Source organism: Macaca nemestrina, chromosome 10 (genome assembly GCF_043159975.1).
Source record: "Macaca nemestrina isolate mMacNem1 chromosome 10, mMacNem.hap1, whole genome shotgun sequence".
Taxonomy (NCBI): domain Eukaryota; kingdom Metazoa; phylum Chordata; class Mammalia; order Primates; family Cercopithecidae; genus Macaca; species Macaca nemestrina.
Window position 1 is genome coordinate 89347963 of NC_092134.1, and position 21148 is coordinate 89369110.

General features: G+C 39.5%; 1 protein-coding gene and 1 pseudogene across 6 annotated transcripts in view; one reads left to right on the top strand and one right to left on the bottom strand.

Moving 5' to 3' along the window:
- The window catches only part of LOC105470104 (transmembrane protein 117), a 579101-nt gene that overhangs the window by 101612 nt on the left and 456341 nt on the right, over positions 1-21148 (bottom strand). For all 6 annotated transcript variants that reach the window (XM_011721851.3, XM_011721853.3, XM_011721855.3 and 3 more), the window contains one exon: positions 11359-11518. In XM_011721851.3, coding sequence (XP_011720153.1) covers positions 11359-11518 — 160 coding nt within the window. The remainder of the gene's footprint in view (positions 1-11358; positions 11519-21148) is intronic.
- Positions 14578-15977, top strand: LOC105470103 (Y-box-binding protein 1 pseudogene; annotated as a pseudogene).

Consider the following 21148-nt stretch of genomic DNA (forward strand, 5'->3'; position numbering starts at 1 on the left):
AGACTATCATCTGGCAGTTTAGAATTTTCTTGCAGTTCTATCATGTACAGCCATCTGATCAAAGCCATAGCAAACATTCACTTATTACCAGAGTTACACGAGAGCTGGGAAATCACAGTCTAATTTTAAACTCATATTTCCAGGCAGAATCCCCTACTGATTCTCATACTATTAAGAGGAAGATCTAAGAATCTCCATTTTTAAGCAGAACCCAGGTGATTCTAATGCAGGTAACTATGATTGCAAGAATCATCAGTAATGATTTAAAAGAACATATTCCCAGGCACTATTACCCACTTACTAAACAAGAAACTTCTGGAGCTCTCCTGATCCAGACTACTCACATCTTTGTAAAAGTTCTGGTGATTTTGTGTGTGTGTGTGTGTGTGTGTGTGTGTGTGTGTGTGTGTGTGTGTGTGTGATGGAGTTTCGTTCTTGTTACTCAGGCTGGAGTGCAATGGCGCAATATTGACTCACCCCAACCTCTGCCTCCAGGGTTTAAGCTATTCTCCTACCTCAGCCTCCAGAGCAGCTGTGATTACAGGCATGTGCCACCATGTCCAGCTAATTTTGTAGTTTTAGTAGAGATGGGGTTTCTCCATGTTGGTCAGGCTGATCTTGAACCCCTGACCTCATGTGATCCACCTGCCTCGGCCTCCCAAAGTGCTGAGATTACAGGCGTGAGCCACTGTGCCCTGCCCCCAGTGATTCTTATGATCAGGTAACAGTGAGAATCATTGCCTTAGAGTATGCCTCTATTTGTAGGTTATGGCTACATGGTTTCTCCTATTCCAAATTCTTGACATACCATCATATTACTATAGTTTTTCTTAGTTAAAACCAGTGAAGATCTGAATGATCAATTGTAATTCAAAGAATAACTGAATTTTTTTCAACTAATTTTCTTCTATCCATATTATGTACTTCTGACATGCAAAAACATCATACTTCAAGCATTTTAAAAAAATCTGACCATCACAAAAAAATCTTGTAACAAGAGGAAGGAAAAAACTGTCACGCTATCAATGAGAAAAGTGGATTCCTAGAAACAAACTGACTTAACTAAGGTCACACTGCCACTAAGAACTACGCAGCCCTGACTTTAGTCTATTGCAAGAGTGTCCCCATCACTCACTAAACTCCCTGTCACCTGCAATGTGCTTTGTTTTCAACATTGTATGCAGTATATTATTTCATTTTTATATGCACAATAGTACAACGAGTTATGAAAAAAAAGTATGGTCTTTGAAGTCAGACAGATTTTTTTTTTTTAATTCTCATTCTGCTGAATCCAGACTGCATCTGTGTGCCTTAGGGAATTCTCATTTTCTTCTCATTTGTAAAATTATAGATAATATTAATAATATTATCCTTATTGGAAGATTTTGTAAGATTAAACGAAATAAAGTACATCTAAGCATGCAGGACAGTGCCCGGCACATAATAAGTGCTCAATGAATGTTGGCCTTTTAGTTTTTCTGACTTCTTCTCTCCCTCAACTCCTGTCTTATTTTTAGTCCAGTAGTGTTTTCAATGCACCATTCTGCCCTTCTTAGTAGCCTGTTCCTCATTTCACTGTGCAGTGTTCTCACTATGGTCTCCTATTACAGATTCCATATTTAATCTAACTACACTTGACACTGAGCCTCTTGGACAACATTCTCCAACGTGCCTTTTCATGTCCAACTCCAGAGTTAATAAACCTTGACTTAGAAATGCCCATTGGGGTAGTGGGTAGGGGTTCAGAAGACCCAGCTTCTATATCAGGTTCTGTCACTGACTGACTTTATGACCTTAGGCAAGTTAAAGAACCTCCCTGGGCTTCAGCTGTAAAACTCAAGATATGAAAAAGTGATCCTAAATTTTCCTCCTGCTCTAAAATTTCATGACTTTATGATATTAATGAACTTGTCGGTCTAACAATAGCTCTTTTTCATTTCTTATTTTAGGCATGAGTTTAAAATGAATGCTGTGAATTACAGAGGATTGTTATACTGGCTTCCATGATTCCATTGCCTACAAAGTTCTTTTGCAATTTTTTCCTTAGCTTTATCATTGTAACTTAAAAAGTTCATAGAGGAGCCCATAGAAATACTTCACATCCCTGAAACCGTCCATTAAAAATAGTTACCAGCCGGGCACGGTGGCTGACATCTGTAATCCTAGCACTTTGGGAGGCGGAGGTGGGCAGATCATGAGGTCGAGGGATTGAGACCATTCTGGCCAACCAACATGGTGAAACCCCGTCTCTACTAAAAATACAAAAAAATTAGCCGGGTGTGGTGGCCGGTGCCTGTAGTCCCAGCTACTCGGGAGCCCGGGGCAGGAGAATGGCGTGAACCCAGAAAGCGGAGCTTGCAGTGAGCCGAGATGCCACCACTGCACTCCAGCCTGGGCGACAGAGCAAGACTCCGTCTCAAAAAAAAAAAAAAAAAAAAAAAGGTTACAAAGGGTCAGTCATCAGATCTGGGAAAAGCTTGCACCATAGCTTGCATTTAGCATAACCTATACAATTCTGACCTGAAGTATAGCCATGCTCTGAGTTTGGGTGCTAATAGCATGGCTGAATGTGTCAGTCTTCAATGCTGCACTTTTTTTACTGGGTACAAGTAGGACAATGACAAGTAGCAACTACTACACAGGACTTCCAGGGCCAACCTTGACACACATACAAAGATGAGAGTGACGGATAGGGCTGAAATATCCTTTTCACAGTGATAGTCAAACTCTAATTATAAGAAAAAGCACATTCATTGGAAAAATACAAATGCAAATGAGTTATATCTTGCAGCTTCAGCATGGCTTTGAAAAAATTCCTGCCCATGTGCAGTAGTATAGAATTTATCTTTCCAGTTTTTTAATCATGTTCTAGCTGTCTTTTTAACGAACACCTCAGGGACTGAAGCATTTTACTTTAAATTGGGATAAAACTGGAATGTCTCTATTCTCCACTTACTTAACCAAATCTTATAATTCCTTCAAACTACATTCTTTCCACGTTATACATAAAGACCAGAGTGATCTCTCCCATTCACGATAATCCCTCACAGAATTTACTGTCAGTTTCAACTGTCATCTATATCATATGCTAACCAGACTATTAGTTTCATTTTCAAGTGAGTGTGTTTGTCACTCCAGTACCCATGATTGAATCCTAAAAGTTTTTGCCTAATAAACCCAATGCTTCCAGCTCACTGTTACCTTCTGCCAAATTCCTCTGATACCATGGGCCACCTGTCAGGACATCTTCCTTGGCACTTCATGCAGACTACCCACTTGGCTGGACTCCTTCTGTCTGTATGGACAAACTCACTGTGTTAAGTCTGTCTACTATTTGGAGATCTGTTGCCAGGACTGCTAATAAACATAATGCGGTCCCCCTCCGTGATTCTCCCTGAACAGTCTGTCTCCCCACTGTACTAGCAGTAATGAGGGAACGGAAAAATGGTGAGAGTAAATAAAGTTGAGATTTAACCCCTTGAGCACATACCATGAAGAGAGTAGGCATTTATGGTTAATCCAGGTATTACCTAAGTGATAAGCCCTTTATTCCATGTCACCACTTGGGACCCTGTAACAGAAGCCAGCACCATTGTTTTCAAATAGTATTTTTCCTTGAGTAAGGAAAAATGAAGATGTTAAACACATGTAAGAAGGAGCTTTAAATACTTTGAAGAAGTTATATAAAATATTCCCAAAGCTCAAGGAGATGTTAAATCTAGTGGACAAACATTTAAACAAATCTTTCTTTCTAAGTAGCCTGTAGACGTAACTAGTTGGAATAACTTATCTTGAAAATATATTCTAACTTGTTAAAACATCATGGCTATTTAATTAACATAGGTTTATGCTTGTTGCTCTGCCACATGTTCTGAAATGACTGAATCCACTTTCCACAACTGTGACCTCAAAAGAAATGCTCTACTAAAGTCAAGTCAATGGGGTTTTACAATAAAGTCTACCAAGAGTCACAATGTCTATTTTTAAAGTAGTCAACCTACTTCTGAGAGCCACACACAAAACAGAAAACAAACACACTTTAAATCTGTTACACGGTGAAATGTTTGTGGAATGCAATTTTCATGATTATTTTTTCAGTGCATTAAGAATTGCTTTTCAGGAAATATCACTTCTCTCCAAGTGCCTTTTGACTATACCAAAGAGTGCTTTTTAACACCTAACTGCAATTTATTTAGATTTTTATTTAGATAGTTAATTACTGTAAGATCATACTTCAGTGAAAATGACCAAATGTAATATTATTGATAGTTCATTCTCCTGCTGTTGGTATTTCACCTCTTGAAAAATCACATTATTTGGTATATGTGAAATAATGTTACATTAATTTCTTTGTTCTTTCACAAAGCAAAATATTTATGGTAAAACTGCAATGCACTAACCATGCTGTGGGAATGAAAAAACTCATAACACATTTCCTCTCCTCAAGGAGCTTACACATTACAGGTGGTATGTGTGTACACAGGTAACAAGCAGGTACTTAGATAAATTATAAGAGGGAGAAGTGTTGAAAGATATCAATAGTGTGAGGATCCAAAACTTGATCTTTGAAACTTTCTTATTCTTTTTAATAGTTTCTCCTCTATTCAGCTTCTGTTATGAACTTGATGCACATAAATCTAAGATATTACACACACACACACATCTGCACATATATATCTATGCATATAGGCACACATATATTTGTATGTATTGATATAGAAATATGAGTAGATTTCTGCTAGGTCTATCACCTGCTTTCCATTTTTTTCTTTTTCTTTTTAAAATAATTTCCAATTTTATTATAGATTCAGGGGGTCCAAGTGCAGGATTGTTACTGGGTATATTATGTGATGCTAAGAATTGGGGTATGGATGACCATGTTGCCCAGTAGAAAGCATAGTACCGGATGGGTAGTTTTTCGGTTCATTCCCCTCTCCCCTTCTGCCCTCTCCAGTAGTCCCCAGTGTCTGTAGTTCCCATTTTTATGTTCACCTGTACTCAATGTTTAGCTCTCATTTATAAATGAGAACATGTAGTATTTGGTTTTCTGTTCCTCTGTTAATTCACTTAGGATTATGGCCTCCAGATGAATCCATGTTGCTGCAAAGGATATCATTTCATTCTTTTTCATGGCTGTATAGTATGCCATGGTGTACAGGTACCACATTTTCTTTATCTGATCCACTGCTGATGGGCACCTAGGCTGGATGAACATATGTGTGCATGTGTCTTTTTGGTAGAACAACTTCTTTTCCTTTGGGTATATACTCAGTAATGGGATTGCTGGGTTGAATGGTAATTCTGTTTAAGCTGTTTGAGAGATCTCCAAACTGCTTTCCACAGTGGCCGAACAATCTACATTCCCACCATTAGTGCATAAGCATTCCCTTTTCTCTGCAGCCCTGCCAGCGTCTGTTATTCTTTTTAATCTTTTTTATAATAGGTCAGACTGACAGCTGTGAGATGGTATGTCATTGCAGTTTTGATTTGCATTTATCTGATGATTATTGATGATGAGTATTTTTTCATATGCTTATTGGCTGCTTGTCTTTTTTTTTTTTTGGAGAAATGTCTGTTCATGTTCTTTTGCCCAATTTTAGATGGGATTATCTGTTTTTTTGCTTGTTGAGTTGTTCAAGTATCTTTTAAATTCTGGATATTAGACCTCTGTTGGATGCATAGTTTGCAGATATTTTCTCCAATACTGTGGGTTGTCTTTTTACTCTTCTATTTCTTTTTCTGTACAAAAGCTCTTTTGTTTAATTAGGTCTCACTTGTCAATTTTTGTTTTTGTTGCAATTGCTTTTGGGGACTTAGTCATAAATTCGTTGCCAAAGCAAATGTTGAGAAGGAAGAGCCTTTTCTCATGGTTATCACTGCCCTAGGCCCATGGCAAGTACTGCCTGGCTACTGCTGATGTTCACACAAGATCCAATGACTGTTTAGTCAGCTTATGGTGAATGCTGCCAGGCCTGGCTCTCTCCTTTCAGGAATGGGCTCCCATCTGGCCCAGGATGAGTCCAGATGTGCCATTTAGGAGCCAAGGCCTGGAGTCAGGGACCTCAGGAGCCAACTCTGTGCTCTGCCCCACGGTGGCTGGGCTGGTACCCAACCTGCAAGACAAAGTCCCCTTTACTCTTCACTGTGCTTTCCTCAAGTAGAAGGAATATCTCACCATGGCCACCACAGGTGGGGATGTTTGGGTTTCACCTGAAACCAGCATGGCCCTGGATGTCACCCAAGGCTGCCTGGTTACTCCTTATGTTCATTTAAGGCCCAAGGGTCCTTTAGACAGTGGGTGATGAATCCTGCCAGGATTGAGTCCTTCCCTTCAAGTCAGTTGGTTTCCTTCTGGCCCAGAAATGTTGTCCAGAGGTAAAACCTGAAATGGGGGCCTCAGGACTCTGCCTGGTGCCCTAGTCTACTGTGGTAAGCTAGTATCCAAGTTGCAAGACAAAGTCCTCTTTACTCTCTCCTCTCCTCTCCTGAAGCAGAGGAAAGGAGTCTGTCCTGGAGCTGTGAGCTGCACTGCTAGAGACTGAAGGAGGAGTGGTTCAAGCATTCCCTTGGCCACCCTGGCTGGTGTCTCACTAGGTCGCATGACACAAAGTCCACTGCCTCCAAGCTCAGCATAGCACAAGGACTAGCCAAGAAATTCCAAGTCCTTGTGGCCTAGACTGCCTTTCAAATTTATAGGGGATCCCAAAGCGCTTTAGCCTGCAGTTGGGAAGCTACCAGAAATTCCCCTCTGGCTAGGGCTGGTCTAAATGCTCTCTATGTGTACCAGCTGAATTTTGCCCTGTGTTGCATTCTGCTATGACAGGCAGCACTAAGTTCCAATGCAAAGTCCCATAGTCACTGTGCTCTCCCTCCCCTAAGCACATAGATTCTCTCTGTGCCACGTGGCCACTGCTGGGGGATGGGGGAAGAGAGGTATCCGCAATTCAAGACCGTCTCTCCTACCCTCTTCAATGCCTCTTTCCTTAATACAATGTTAAAACCAAGTATTGTGATCATTCTTCTGATTTTTGGGTCTTATGGAGGTGCTTTCTTATATGGATTGTTGTTAAATTTCATGTTCCTATGGGGGGACAATCACTGGAAGGTTCTATTTGGATATTTTCCTCCATTTGTCCCACTTTTTTCCTTTGTTTACAAACATATTTTAACTTTTTAAAAAAATTGTGTAAATTTATGGGGTACAAGTGTAATTTTCATACACAGATAGATTGTGTAGTGGTGAAGTCGGCACTTTTAGGGTATCCATTACCTGAATCTTTTCCTTAACCTAGCAAAGATAGTAGGTGGGTGGCGTATGCCACAAATCAAATACTTATGCAAAAAATAAAGGGATATATATATAAATCAAATGACCTAATTACAAATACTTAATAGAAACTGAGATAAGGTTTTCCTTAGAAGAAAGTTTTCTCTACAATTTATTTCTTGTGTCCTGTATGTAGCATGTGTAAGTCACATTACATTTTGCTGGTATCTGTTTATGCCCTAGTTCTAGTGAATTTAGTAAAATCACAGAAAAATGTGATACAACAATAAAGGTAGAAAAATCCTATGTAGTAAATATCTATAAAAATTGATGATTTACTTTCTCTAAAAGTATTCAGAACTGGCCTGCTAATTTTATTAAAAATAATTTTAAAAAACTTCAGAAAAGTAGCACCAAATTATAATGGTTTCTTTTTTAAAAAATTACAATGCCAGCCGGTCACGGTGGCCTGTAATCCCAGCACTTTGGGAGACCAAGGTGGGCGGATCAGCTGAGGTTGGGAGTTTGAGACCAGCCTGACCAACATGGAGAAACCCCATCTCTACTAAAAAAAAAAAATACAAAATTAGCCAGGTGTGGTGGTGCATGCCTGTAATCCCAGCTACTGGGTAGGCTGAGGCAGGAGAATCGCTTGAACCCAGGAAGCGGAGGTTGCAGTAAGCTGAGATCGCGCCATTGCACTCCAGCCTGGGCAACAAGAGTGAAACTCTGTCTCAAGAAAAAAAAAAAAAATTATATATATATATAAAATACCTTTCTATAGTGTAAGTGGAATTTTCCTACCAATAGAAAACCTAAGATCGATTGCTTTCAAATCATTTAAATAATTCTAATAAGGACAGGTGTTTTAGTGACACTAATTTTACTTCTTTATTTTTCTTTCATCTGAAATATGTATATATGGGATGAATTAGAACACAGTTTAGTTGGTTGTGAACTCGCTAGGATATTTGTCTTACATATTTTCAAATGTCTTGAGTACATATGCTTTCTGGGGCTCTATTTCATTAAATTAACTCTCTTACCACATGTACTAGTTCCTGTAACTTCTACATGATACTCACAAAGAGGGATACAGTTTGCAGAAGACTCAGTGCTGAGCTGTCACTTCTTTATCCTCATCAAGCAGTTATTACTCTGGGCCTAATCCTGCCATGTAAGGCACTTTGCTTGGGAAGCACCAGGGATATGAAGAGTTATAAGGAAAAAGTGACATGTTGATTTGCATTTTAGGTAAAAAGTGCTACAGGAGTTCTGAAGAGGATGTGATCACTTGGCTTTAATGAAGAGAGAGTTGAAATGGTCTCCAATGGTAGGATCTAAATGAGCAGAAGAGAAAAGGCACAATCTGTAGAGGAACAAGAGACTTCTGACACTGGGGAATAAGTGTTCTGTGGGCAAGTGCCCAGCAGCAAATACTTTGATCTGGGTGGAACTAGAGCATAGAAGACATGGGAGAGACGGATTCAGGGCCAGACCATGGAAGGCGCTCAGAGAGCTCCCAGAGGCTGGACTCCTCTTGGACAATGAGGAGTCATGGACAATATTTAGGGCTGAGAAGTGTACAACATGATATTTCCAACTGGAAGGTTATAAAGAAGAGCTGCATAGGGCATATGGTACAAAGGGACGTGGACGTGTGATGGCAGAAGGTCCATAGGAGATTACTTTACAATAGTATAGAGGGGAGTCAAGACTGGAATGGTGACAAGGAAATGAGAAAGAAGAATGGTATTAAAGGCATAGAGAAAAATAAATCAGTAGGCCTGGCTAGCTGACTTAGTGTTAGGGGAGAGAGAAAAGAAGAAGTTAAGAGACCTAAATTTGGGGGCTAATTTTTTACTCATCTTTATATTAGAAACCTATTAATTTGGAGTTTATAGCCCAACCTCTCTCCCCTTTTCTTTCGGATGAACTCATCGCCATAGCCTCCCACGCTGAGCCCATGAGTTCCTGCAATTCCTTCCTAGGAAATCCAGAATCAGGCCTGACAGCTAGAGAAAGGGTGGTTGCGCTCTGAGGTGTTGGCAGTAGCCATTTTCTTCCATTTGAATGAGAAACCTGGAAAGACTGCTTTACAATAAGAGAAAAAAAAAGAGAAGGCAGAAATAAAAAAGATAAGAGACGAAAAGTAAAGGCTAGGTCTGGATTCCCTGTTACACCCTCGTCTCTGCTTTCATGTGTTCCTAAAGGCAACTACATCCCTCCTCTTGAATTGGGTAGGATATCCCTAAAATGCAGCAAAACCTTCCTCCTTTGACTAAATTAGCTTGGCAGGGTTATTGCTACTTGCAGCCAAAATGGTCCAAACTTAAATATTCCTCAGCATAAACTCTTCATCGTCGGTCAGTTGGTGCTCTACTCTCTGAACACTTCAGCACGTTACTGACATTTTACATTGTTATGATATTTTTTCATCTAGAATGTCTTTCCCTTCCCCTTTGCTGACTCTGCCTATGTAAATCCTGACTATCCTTTCTTTCTTCCATCTGTCTGTATTAAGCAGTTTTTGAATGAATCCATAATATCTGTAAATTACAGTGTTATATTTTCCCACTTGAAGTCCTTGATTTTAGTGAACTTATTGGAAGAATACTTAAAACTTACACAAATAGAGTAGAAGCATGAGGATGGTAATGGACAATCAAAGAATTTATGCTCTCAAATCTATAAATGTAAGCAAATTCAATTAGACAATAGTCTACTTGGCTACCAATACCATTGACTTTAAGATGTGTTCAGAGAGGTATCAGTAGGCCATTTGGCCAATGTGGACATTTTATATGAGGAATTATATTAGTTAGGAAATAGAAGAATAGCTTTTTATAAGTAATGCATGACACATTATTGCATAAGTGCTAAAAATTCAATTCTGTAGATATCCATGGAACGTCCTACAGCTTAGTGAGAGACAGATCTAGAACCTGCCAATGCTGTCTGACTCAAAGTCAGATTGGAAAGCTTTTTCCATTGCTATTTCACGAAATAAGAAATTTATCAATTTTCAAATGCGACAAAAATATTCCGTTTTATCTCTTCAAATAATTTTTTTAAAAGATAGTGTATTTTAAAACATTAGCCATTAAAATAGTCATATACTCAAAGAACCATCTTGAACCTAATGCCCAAGATATATTATTTAACAAATTTTAAAAAAAATCAATAAATAAACTGCCATTCTCTTTTGAGACAACACTGAATATCTCTCATAAAAGCCTCTTTTTGCCTTTAGAAATGAGAAAATCAATCTGCTATCCTGTGAAATCTCACATAAATTCAGAATACAATGGAGTATTCCTTCAGTAATCATAGTCTTTAGCCTGGTGACTTACAATGCCTCAGGAGGGAAAGAAAATTGCCTTATGAAAGCAATAAGAAAATGTCTAACAAATGGATGGATATTTAATGAGCAAGATAAAATGCCAAGAAATAGCAAGTGTCTCTTTCTGTCCCATTCAAAAGAATATTCCTAAAACCCCAAACGGTCACACCAGATTACATGAGTAACACTGGTTAGTGTGATGCTATTGTATGAAAAATCTGTTGCTAAGCAGGGCAAAAATATGGTTTACATGAAAATGGAATGATCTCTGGTGAATACTGAAAGAAAGTAACAATTTCTATAACCAGAAAAAGAATTTTTACATAACTCCATTTCAACTGCTATAAAACCCCGAGTTGCTTTGACAATTGCTTTTCCCTGCTTTGCTGCTTTTATATCATCCTCATGTCTGCAGCTTTCCATTTACTATATGACAGGGTTTTTGGTTTTTGTTTCTGAGTGTGTTTTTTCCCTCTAAAGCCTAGGCAGAAAATACCAACGTGCTATATGGTTTCTAGGGGCCCACCTTGCAATGTTCATAAAATACATTTTTGGTGCCCCTCTTATAAAAGTCCAATTGGCTTTCTTCCCAGTATAACAGCTGAAAATATAAACAGAGAAGGCCCCATTAATAGTAATTGTAAATGCTGTACTTATTTAGATTTATGGAGCCTGCTGCCATATCCTGTTTGTTATACGGGGAACAGAGCATGCAGCGGCTTCGGTGAGGGGAGGGAAACACACTTACCTGCATCACAATAAGGAGGTCAAAGACCAAGATAAAAGAAGCAAGGAATGCTCTGGAAACTTCATCACTGGGCAAAAATCCCCGATTCAGCTTGTCCCAGCTGATCCAGTCCGTTGTAATCACAAGTACAACCACAGATGTCAGAGTAAAAAGAACTGTCCTGTAAAGAACAAGACACTCATTAAAGAACATAAGACATAAAATATAGATACTAGAGAGTGCATGTTATCTGTGTTGTATTAAATGTCTGCCCCTTGGTAACTACCTATCCTAAGGTATATAAGCCAAAAGGAAGATGAAAAAGGTTGGCCGGGCATGGTGGCTCATGCCTGTAGTCCTAGCATTTTGGGAGCCCAAGGCGGGCGGATCACCTGAGGTCAGGAGTTCGAGACCAGCCTGGCCAACATGGTAAAGCCCTGTCTCTACTAAAAATACAAAAAAATTTAGCCAAATGGAGTGGTGTGCTCCTGTAGTCCCAGCTACTTGGGAGGCTGAGGCTGGAGAATCGCTTGAACCTGGGAGGTGGAAGTTGTAGTGAGCCCAGATTACGCCACTGTGCTCCAGTCTGGGTGACAGAGATTCCATCTCAAAAAAAAAAAAAAAAAAAAAATTAAATGCCTTCTTTGAAAAGCAATTAGGAAAAGTTATAATAGCATCTCTTCCAAGATTTACCCTAAAGAACATTAAGATAATAATTATGGAACAAATAATTAACAACAATTTTAAAAATGACTTTGGTTAGTGCAGTAAGTGTCCCAAGAAAACACTGTGTGTAGCTATTAGTAAACCTGTACATTGTTTACTAAGCATAGTGGACATGCAATGTAAGAAGATAAGGCAGATGGGTGAATGGGTGAGGAAATCTTTGGATTCCATTATCCTTCTACAAAAGGGAGGGATAGTTACACCAGACTCATCACCATCTCCAAGACTTGATAAGCTCCATACAGGGACCACCTCTAAAAGCCAATAATGTAGCTTGTTCTCATAGGACATACTTCATCCATGGCTTGTGGTCCAGTGACCTTTCTCCATGTCAGAGCACCTACTCCCTGCTATAAGATACTAGGAGCCTGACATTTTCTCTTATCTATCTTTTTAGCCCCCATAAAATCTTGCATAAGTATACACAGATGGAGTTCAATGAGGGTTAGTTGAAACTAAAGCATTTTTAAAAATCAGAAAATTACTCAAATTAGTCTTTAATGCCAACTTTTAAAGTAGATCTGAAATGTGGGTGATGAAAATTTAATCTGCCAGAGAATTGTCCATAATGTAGTCAAGCCTGTGCTTTTCAGGGCTATATTGATGGCTAGATATTGTTTAGAATTATAAGAAGAAAAAAACCAATTATTTGAAATTAACTTAATCAGGCCGGGCGCGGTGGCTCAAGCCTGTAATCCCAGCACTTTGGGAGGCCGAGACGGGCGGATCACGAGGTCAGGAGATCGAGACCATCCTGGCTAACACAATGAAACCCCGTCTCTACTAAAAATACAAAAAAATTAGCCGGGCGAGGTGGCGGGCGCCTGTAGTCCCAGCTACTCGGGAAGCTGAGGCAGGAGAATGGCGTAAACCCGGGAGGCGGAGCTTGCAGTGAGCCGAGATAGCGCCACTGCACTCCAGCCTGGGCGACAGAGCGAGACTCTGTCTCAAAAAAAAAAAAAAAAAAAAAAAAATTAACTTAATCAGATAAAAATGCAAGAAAGAAAAAGGAAATAAAGGAAAACAGAAGAAAAAACATAGAGGTGAAATAATATTGTAGAACACATACCCCTTTTGGCAATTAACAAAACTGTTTTTGCCCTCTAATGTCTTATAATAATTGAAATTCATAAAAAAATATGAATCTTCATAGAATTCTCTTTTCAATTGTACATAGTATAAACCCCTAAACCAAAAATTTGGTTTTCCTTTTCATAATTTCTTACTTGAAGCAAGTTATACTTTGATATAATGGATATAAAGAAATGTTTCTTATATTTTTTCTCCTCATGAATGGAAAGATACATTTTTTTTTTTTTTTTTTTTTTTTTTGAGGCGGAGTCTTGCTCTGTCACCCAGGCTGGAGTGCAGTGGCGCTATCTCGGCTCACTGCAAGCTCCGCCTCCCGGGTTCCCGCCATTCTCCTGCCTCAGCCTCCCGAGTAGCTGGGACTACAGGCGCCGCCACCACGCCCGCCTAATTTTTTTTGTATTTTTTTTAGTGGAGACGGGGTTTCATTGTGTTAGCCAGGATGGTCTCGATCTCCTGACCTCGTGATCCGCCCGTCTCGGCCTCCCAAAGTGCTGGGATTACAGGCTTGAGCCACCGCGCCCGGCAGATACATTATTTTTTAAAATTTTAGAAAATAAACATTCCTATTAAAACTCATTATTTTATTAAAATTGCAAACTTTCAAAAGAATTTGACTCATGACCTCTAAAATAAAAAGTACAGATTGTCTCCTGCTATGGTATAGAGTAACTTTGACCACAGAAATTCAAAGGAATTAAATAAGTATGGGAGAAGTTCTAACTAATTATTATAACTCAATAGATAGAAATTGCAAGTATTATATAATAAGAATAGCGGGACTTAAGCAAAATTTTCTCCAGGTTAAGTCTATGTGTTTTTGATTTTGTTTTCTTGAGCTTGAGAAACCTCAAACAACTCTGAATGAAATCACCACAATTTCTTTTTTCAAGAAGGAATATAACAACCTCAATGAAGAATAAATATTGATTATTATTCAAAGTTTTTTGGGTAATAAGGATATTTTCTCATCATTCTTGGCTTTTCAAGTGCATTTCCCACAAGGATGCTATAAATATATACACTTTACAGGATGCACTCATATGGCTGTATAGGTTGGTAAATAGTTGGGGCCCCAATTTTCTCATGTCCCACTTTCTTTGCCTCCCCAGCCTACTTCACAGAGCCTCTCACCTACCTGTTATCCAGCACTGCCTGGTTAACCTCTGGTGAAACAAGGGTACTCTAGTACCTCACTCTAGTTCTGTGGCCAGTATGTATTCGTGATATTTTTAATATCATTACTGCATTTTCACCTGGAACCTCCTTTAGTAAAGAGAGTTGATTAAGAAGAATTAATACGAGTTCGATCGGTAGCGGGAGCGGAGAGCGGACCCCAGAGAGCCCTGAGCAGCCCCACCGCCGCCGCCGGCCTAGTTACCATCACACCCCGAGGAGCCCCAGCTGCCGCAGCCGGCCCCAGTCACCATCACCGCAACCATGAGCAGCGAGGCCGAGACCCAGCAGCCGCCCGCCCCCCCCCCCCCCCCCCCCGCCGCCCCCGCCCTCAGCGCCGCCGACACCAAGCCCTGCACTACGGGCAGCGGCGCACGGAGCGGTGGCCCGGGCGGCCTCACATCGGCGGCGCCTGCCGGGGGGGACAAAAAGGTCATCGCAGCGAAGGTTTTGGGAACAGTAAAATGGTTCAGTGTAAGGAACGGATATGGTTTCATCAACAGGAATGACACCAAGGAAGATGTATTTGTACACCAGACTGCCATAAAGAAGAATAACCCCAGGAAGTACCTTCGCAGTGTGGGAGATGGAGAGACTGTGGAGTTTGATGTTGTTGAAGGAGAAAAGGGTGCGGAGGCAGCAAATGTTACAGGTCCTGGTGGTGTTCCAGTTCAAGGCAGTAAATATGCAGCAGACCGTAACCATTATAGACGCTATCCATGTCGTAGGGGTCCTCCACGCAATTACCAGCAAAATTACCAGAATAGTGAGAGTGGGGAAAAGAAGGAGGGATGGGAGAGTGCTCCGGAAGGCCAGGCCCAACAATGCCGGCCCTACCGCAGGCGAAGGTTCCCACCTTACTACATGCGGAGACCCTATGGGCGTCGACCACAGTATTCCAACCCTCCTGTGCAGGGAGAAGTGATGGAGGGTGCTGACAACCAGGGTGCAGGAGAACAAGGTAGACCAGTGAGGCAGAATATGTATCGGGGATATAGACCACGATTCCGCAGGGGCCCTCCTCGCCAAAGACAGCCTAGAGAGGACGGCAATGAAGAAGATAAAGAAAATCAAGGAGATGAGACCCAAGGTCAGCAGCCACCTCAACGGCGGTACCGCTGCAACTTCAATTACCGACGCAGACGCCCAGAAAACCCTAAACCACAAGATGGCAAAGAGACAAAAGCAGCCGATCCACCAGCTGAGAATTCGTCCGCTCCCGAGGCTGAGCAGGGCGGGGCTGAGTAAATGCCGGCTTACCATCTCTACCATCATCCGGTTTAGTCATCCAACAAGAAGAAATATGAAATTCCAGCAATAAGAAATGAACAAAAGATTGGAGCTGAAGACCTTAAGTGCTTGCTTTTTGCCCGTTGACCAGATAAATAGAACTATCTGCATTATCTATGCAGCATGGGGTTTTTATTATTTTTACGTAAAGACGTCTCTTTTTGGTAATAACAAACGTGTTTTTTAAAAAAGCCTGGTTTTTCTCAATACGCCTTTAAAGGTTTTTAAATTGTTTCATATCTGGTCAAGTTGAGATTTTTAAGAACTTCATTTTTAATTTGTAATAAAAGTTTACAACTTGATTTTTTCAAAAAAGTCAACAAACTGCAAGCACCTGTTAATAAAGGTCTTAAATAATTGTCAAAAAAAAAAAAAGAAGAATTAATACTCTAATGTTACTTCATAGGTCTAAAAATGTAAACTGATACTGTAAAATTAAATATTTATTCAGAGGCACATTTTTAGGTGTGAAAGTCTAGGAGTTTGGAATAAGTGTCTGCTGAGCAATTGAAACCTCATCTATTACAATATTTATAAAGGAACTATTCTAGGAGTCAGCAAGATAGCAGACTAGGAGATCCTCTACTCATATCCTCCCATAGAACAATAATTTGGCAGCTATTTATGGACAAAAGTGCCTTTTCCTAGCTTTAGGATTCAGATACAAAGTCCAAGACTGATCACGGCTGTCTGAGAGGGCAGGCCTGTACCCAGTCCCCAGGCTTATGAACAGTGGTCCTGGATACAGACCCAGAAACAGCCTCATCCCCCTATGAACTTGGCTACAGCTCCATTTGGTCTTCATCCTGCCACCAGAATCATCCACCAAGGAATGAGGGAGGAGTCATGCCCACATGCACTTTGTACAACAGACCTGCTGATCTCAGCCCCAGCTGTGGACCCTAAAGAGGCCCTGTAATTCAGCTCTAGCCATTCTCACCTGTAGTCTGAGAGCATTTCTGCCCACACAGGGATCTGCCAGGAGATATGCCCATTCATGCCCTGGTGGCAGTCCCACCAACTTTGGTCCCACTGTAGATGCTGAAAGAGCCCTTTAACTTTGTTCCAACTTCTCTCAGCTGTGATCTGAGAGCAGTTCTGCCCACCAAGGGACTTTATAGAAAACACGCTCATCCATGCTCCCAGAAATGGGCCTCAGGCTGAATATAGATCCTGAAGTAGACCTGTGACCCAGCTCCAGCCCTTCTCAGCTGCAGTCAGGGGCAGTCTTGCCCAGTCAAGAACCTGGCAGGAGGTACATTTGTCTGTGACCCTGGAGAGAGATCTAAAAACACTGAACTCAGCTGTGGACCCTGAAGCACCCCCTGTAACTCAGTTCTAGCCCCTCTCAACCACAGTCCAGGACCAGTTCTGCCTGACCAAGGATCCACCTAATGACCCAGTGGGAGCCCTCCTAAGAACCTGGAGAGAAAGACATCGAATAGCCTACCTGGCAACAGGCCTACCATCTGTGGAGCCAACTGTAGAATCTAAAGCACACTCTTGCCCTAGTGTCAGTTCTACTGCCCAAAGTCCAATCTGTCTTGAGACCAGACAGGATTCATATACACTCGTGCTCCTTGTAAGAACCAGCAAAAGTCACGTGACCCAGTTAAAATTCCAGTCGACTGTGATCCCACAAGAAATCCTAACAGGCTGGGAACACTATAGAAGAAGATCAACATCCACCAAAGCCAATCTGTAAAGACTTGAACAGGTATTTGTTCCTTCAAATATAGACACAAATGCAAAGCTACACAGATAATAAAGAATCAGATAAACAAGACACCACAAAAGGAAAGTAGTAAGTGCCAGTAACAACCCCAAAGAAATTGAGATCTGTGAACTATCTGACAGAGAATTCAAAACAATCATATTAAAGAAGATCAATGGGATGGAAAAGGAAACAGACAACTAAATGAAATCAGAAAAAGAATGCATGAACAAAATTAGAAGTTAATAAAAAACAGAAACCATAAAAAAACCCCAGAAATCCTGGATTGAAGAATATAATAACAGAACTGAAAAAATTCAAAAGAGAGTTATAATATCATATTTAATCATGCAGAAAAAAAATATCAAACTTAAAGACAGGTCACATGAAATTAGCCAGTTATAGGAATGACAATGGAAAAAGAGTAAAGACAGTATACTAGGCCAAGTGGCTCATGCCTGTAATCCTAGCACTTTGGGAGGTCAAGGCAGGTGGATTGCTTGAGGTCAGGAGTTCGAGACCAGCCTGGGCAACACAGTGAAACCCTGTCTCTTAGAAAAAAAGAAAAATCAGCCAGGCATAGTGGCCTGCACCTGCAGTCCCAGCTACTCGGGAGGCTGAGGCAGGAGAATCACTTGAGCCCATGAGGCAAAGGTTGCAGTGAGCCAAGATCACACCACTGAACTCCAGTCTGGGTGACAGAGCAAGATCCTCTCTCAAAAAAATAAATAAATTCAATATATATAGAAAGAGAGAATACTAACCTATGGGTACCATCAAGATAATAAATACATGATTTATGAAAGTCACAGGAGAAGAGAGAAAGAAAGAAACAGAAGGCTTAAAGAAATAATGCCTGAAAACTTCCCAGAGGGATACAGACATCCAAATTCATGAAGCTCAAATAATCTAAAGAAGGACCCATTCAGAGAATATTTTTCTGAGACACATTACAGTAGTTCCCCTATATCTGTGGTTTCACTTTCAATGCTTTCATTTACCTACAGTAAGTCAACCACAGTTTGAAAATACTAGATGGAAAATTCCAGAAATAAACAATTCACAAGTTTTACATTGCATTCTGTTCTGAGCAGAGTGATGAAATCTTACTCTATCCTGCTCTTTCTTGTCCAGGATGTGGATTATCCCTTTTTTCAGCATACTGACACTGAGTATGCTACCAGTCATTTAGTCACTTAGTAGCCATCTGTTATCAGATTGACTGTTGTGGTATTGCAGTTTTCCTTGTGTTCAAGTAATACTTATTTTACTTAATAATGGCTCCAAAGCACAAGAGTAGTGATCCTGGAAATTTGGATATGCCAAAGAGAAGCCATCAAGTGAAAAGGTGAAAGCTCTTGACTTAATAAAGAAAGAAAAAAATGGTATGCTGAGTTTCCCAAGATCCATGGTAAGAACAAATCTTCTACCCATGAAATTAAGAAGAAAAAATGTAAATTCATACTAGTTTTGCTGTTGCACCTCAGACTGCAGAAGTTATGGTCACAATGTGTGATAAGCAAAGATGGAAAAGGCATTAAATTTGTTTGTAGAAGACATGAAGAGAAACAGGTTCCAACTGATGGCAATTGGATTCAGTACTATCCACAGTTCAGGCATCCACTGTGAGGAATGTATTCCTCACAGATAGAGAGGGAATACTTTATGATCAAATTGACAAAAGTCTTAAACAAAGAGGGAAACTTTAAAGCACCAAGAGAAAAGAGACTCATCACAAAGAAGGATACTCCGATAAAACTATTGCTGAACATCTCAATAAAAAACCTTGAAAATCAAGAGAGAGTGGAATGATATATTCAAAGTGTTGAGGAAACGAAGAGTTAAGATAGAATACTGTATCCAACAACGCTGTCTTTCAGAAATGTAGGAGAGAGAAGGAGTTTTCCACAGAAGCTGAGGCTAAGGGAATTCATTGCCACTAGATCTGACTTTTAAAAGAATGCTAAAGGTAGAACCTAATGCTAAATTGAACTGAAAAGATGCTAATTGACAAAATAAAAATATCTGAATATATAAAATTCACTAGTAGTTAAAAATACAGTCAAGTTCAGAATATTGCAATAGTTGTATATAAACCACTTATAACTTTAGAGTAAAGTGGGGTGGGGGAGGGGGGAGAGATAGAGTTAGGAGATATACGTAATGTAAATGACGAGTTAATGGGTGCAGCACACCAACATGGCACAGGTATATATATGGAACAAACCTGCACATTGTGCACATGTACCCTAGAACTTAAAGCATAAAAAAAGTATTAAAATAACTATAGATACACTAATTTGTTAAAGATATACAATCTAAAGAGATGCAGAGTGTGACATCAATAGCATAAAATGTTGACTGGGGAGTAAAAATGTAGCATGTTTGTATGCAAGTGAAGTCAAGTTCTTATCAACTTAAAATGGAATGTTATAAGATCATTTATGCAAGCCTCATTGTAACCACAAAGAAAAAACCTCTACTAGATACACAAAAGACAAAAAGAAAGGAATTAAAATATAGGATTTTAGAAAATCATCAAAACACAAAGGAATACAGCAGGAGACAAGGAAAGGAACAGAAGAATAGCAAAACATTTTAAAAAGTGGAAGTCATAAGTCTTTACCTATCAATAATTAGTTTAAATATAAATGGATTATATTCTTTCATCTTAAAATGCAGAGTGACTGAATAGATTCAAGAAGCAAAAACTAGAGTCCATTATATGCTTCCTATAAGATCATCATCAGTTTAGTCTTAAGGACACTCATATGCTGAAATGCAGGAATGGGAAAAGATATTCTAATCAAATAGTAACCAAAAGACAGCAGGGGTGGATATATTTAAATGAGACAGAATGGACTTTCAGTCAAAATCTGTTACAAGAAACAAAGAAGGTCATTATATAATAAAAAAGGTCAATATGTAAAGAGAATGTAACAATTTCAAATATATATGTATCCAGTACCAGGGCATCTAAACATACAAGGCAACTACTAACAGAACTGAAAACAAGAGACAGCAATACAGTAATAATAGGGGACTTCAATTTCTATTTGCAACAATGAATAGATCACACAGATCAAAATCAACAACGAAACAATGGACTTGAATAACACCATACGCCAAATGACTAACAAATATATTCAAAACATTCCATCTGAAGCAGCGAAGTGAACCTTCTTCACCAGCACACATGGAACATTCTTCAGGATAAGATCATATGTTAAACCACAAAACAGAGATTAAAAATTTTTAAAAGATTGAAATCATCTCAAGTATCTTTTCTGACCACAATGGTATGAAACTAGAATCAATAACAGGAAGATTCTGTAAAATTCACAAGCAAATGAAAATTAAACAACATGCAACCTGGACAACCAATGGGTCAAAAAAGAAATCAGAAGGGAAATCAAAAGTATCTTGACACAACAAAAAATAAAAAGAGAACATACCCAAACTGATAGGATGCAGTAAATACAGTTCTAAGAGGGAAGTTTATAATAACAACTGCCTATAATAAGAATAAAGAAAGATTCCAAATAAAACACTAAATTTTATACCTCAAGGAACTAGGAAAAGAAGAACAAACTAATGCCAAAGTTAGTGGAAGACAGGATGTAACAAAGATCAGAGCAAAAATAAATCAAATAGAGACTAAAAAAACAATGAAATACCAACAAAGCCAAAACGTGGTTTTTTGAAAAGATAAACAAAATTGATAAATTTTTAGCCATACCAACCAAGAAAAAATAAGGGACTCAAATAAAAATATAAATAAAAGGGAAGACATTAGAACTGATACCACAGAAATAC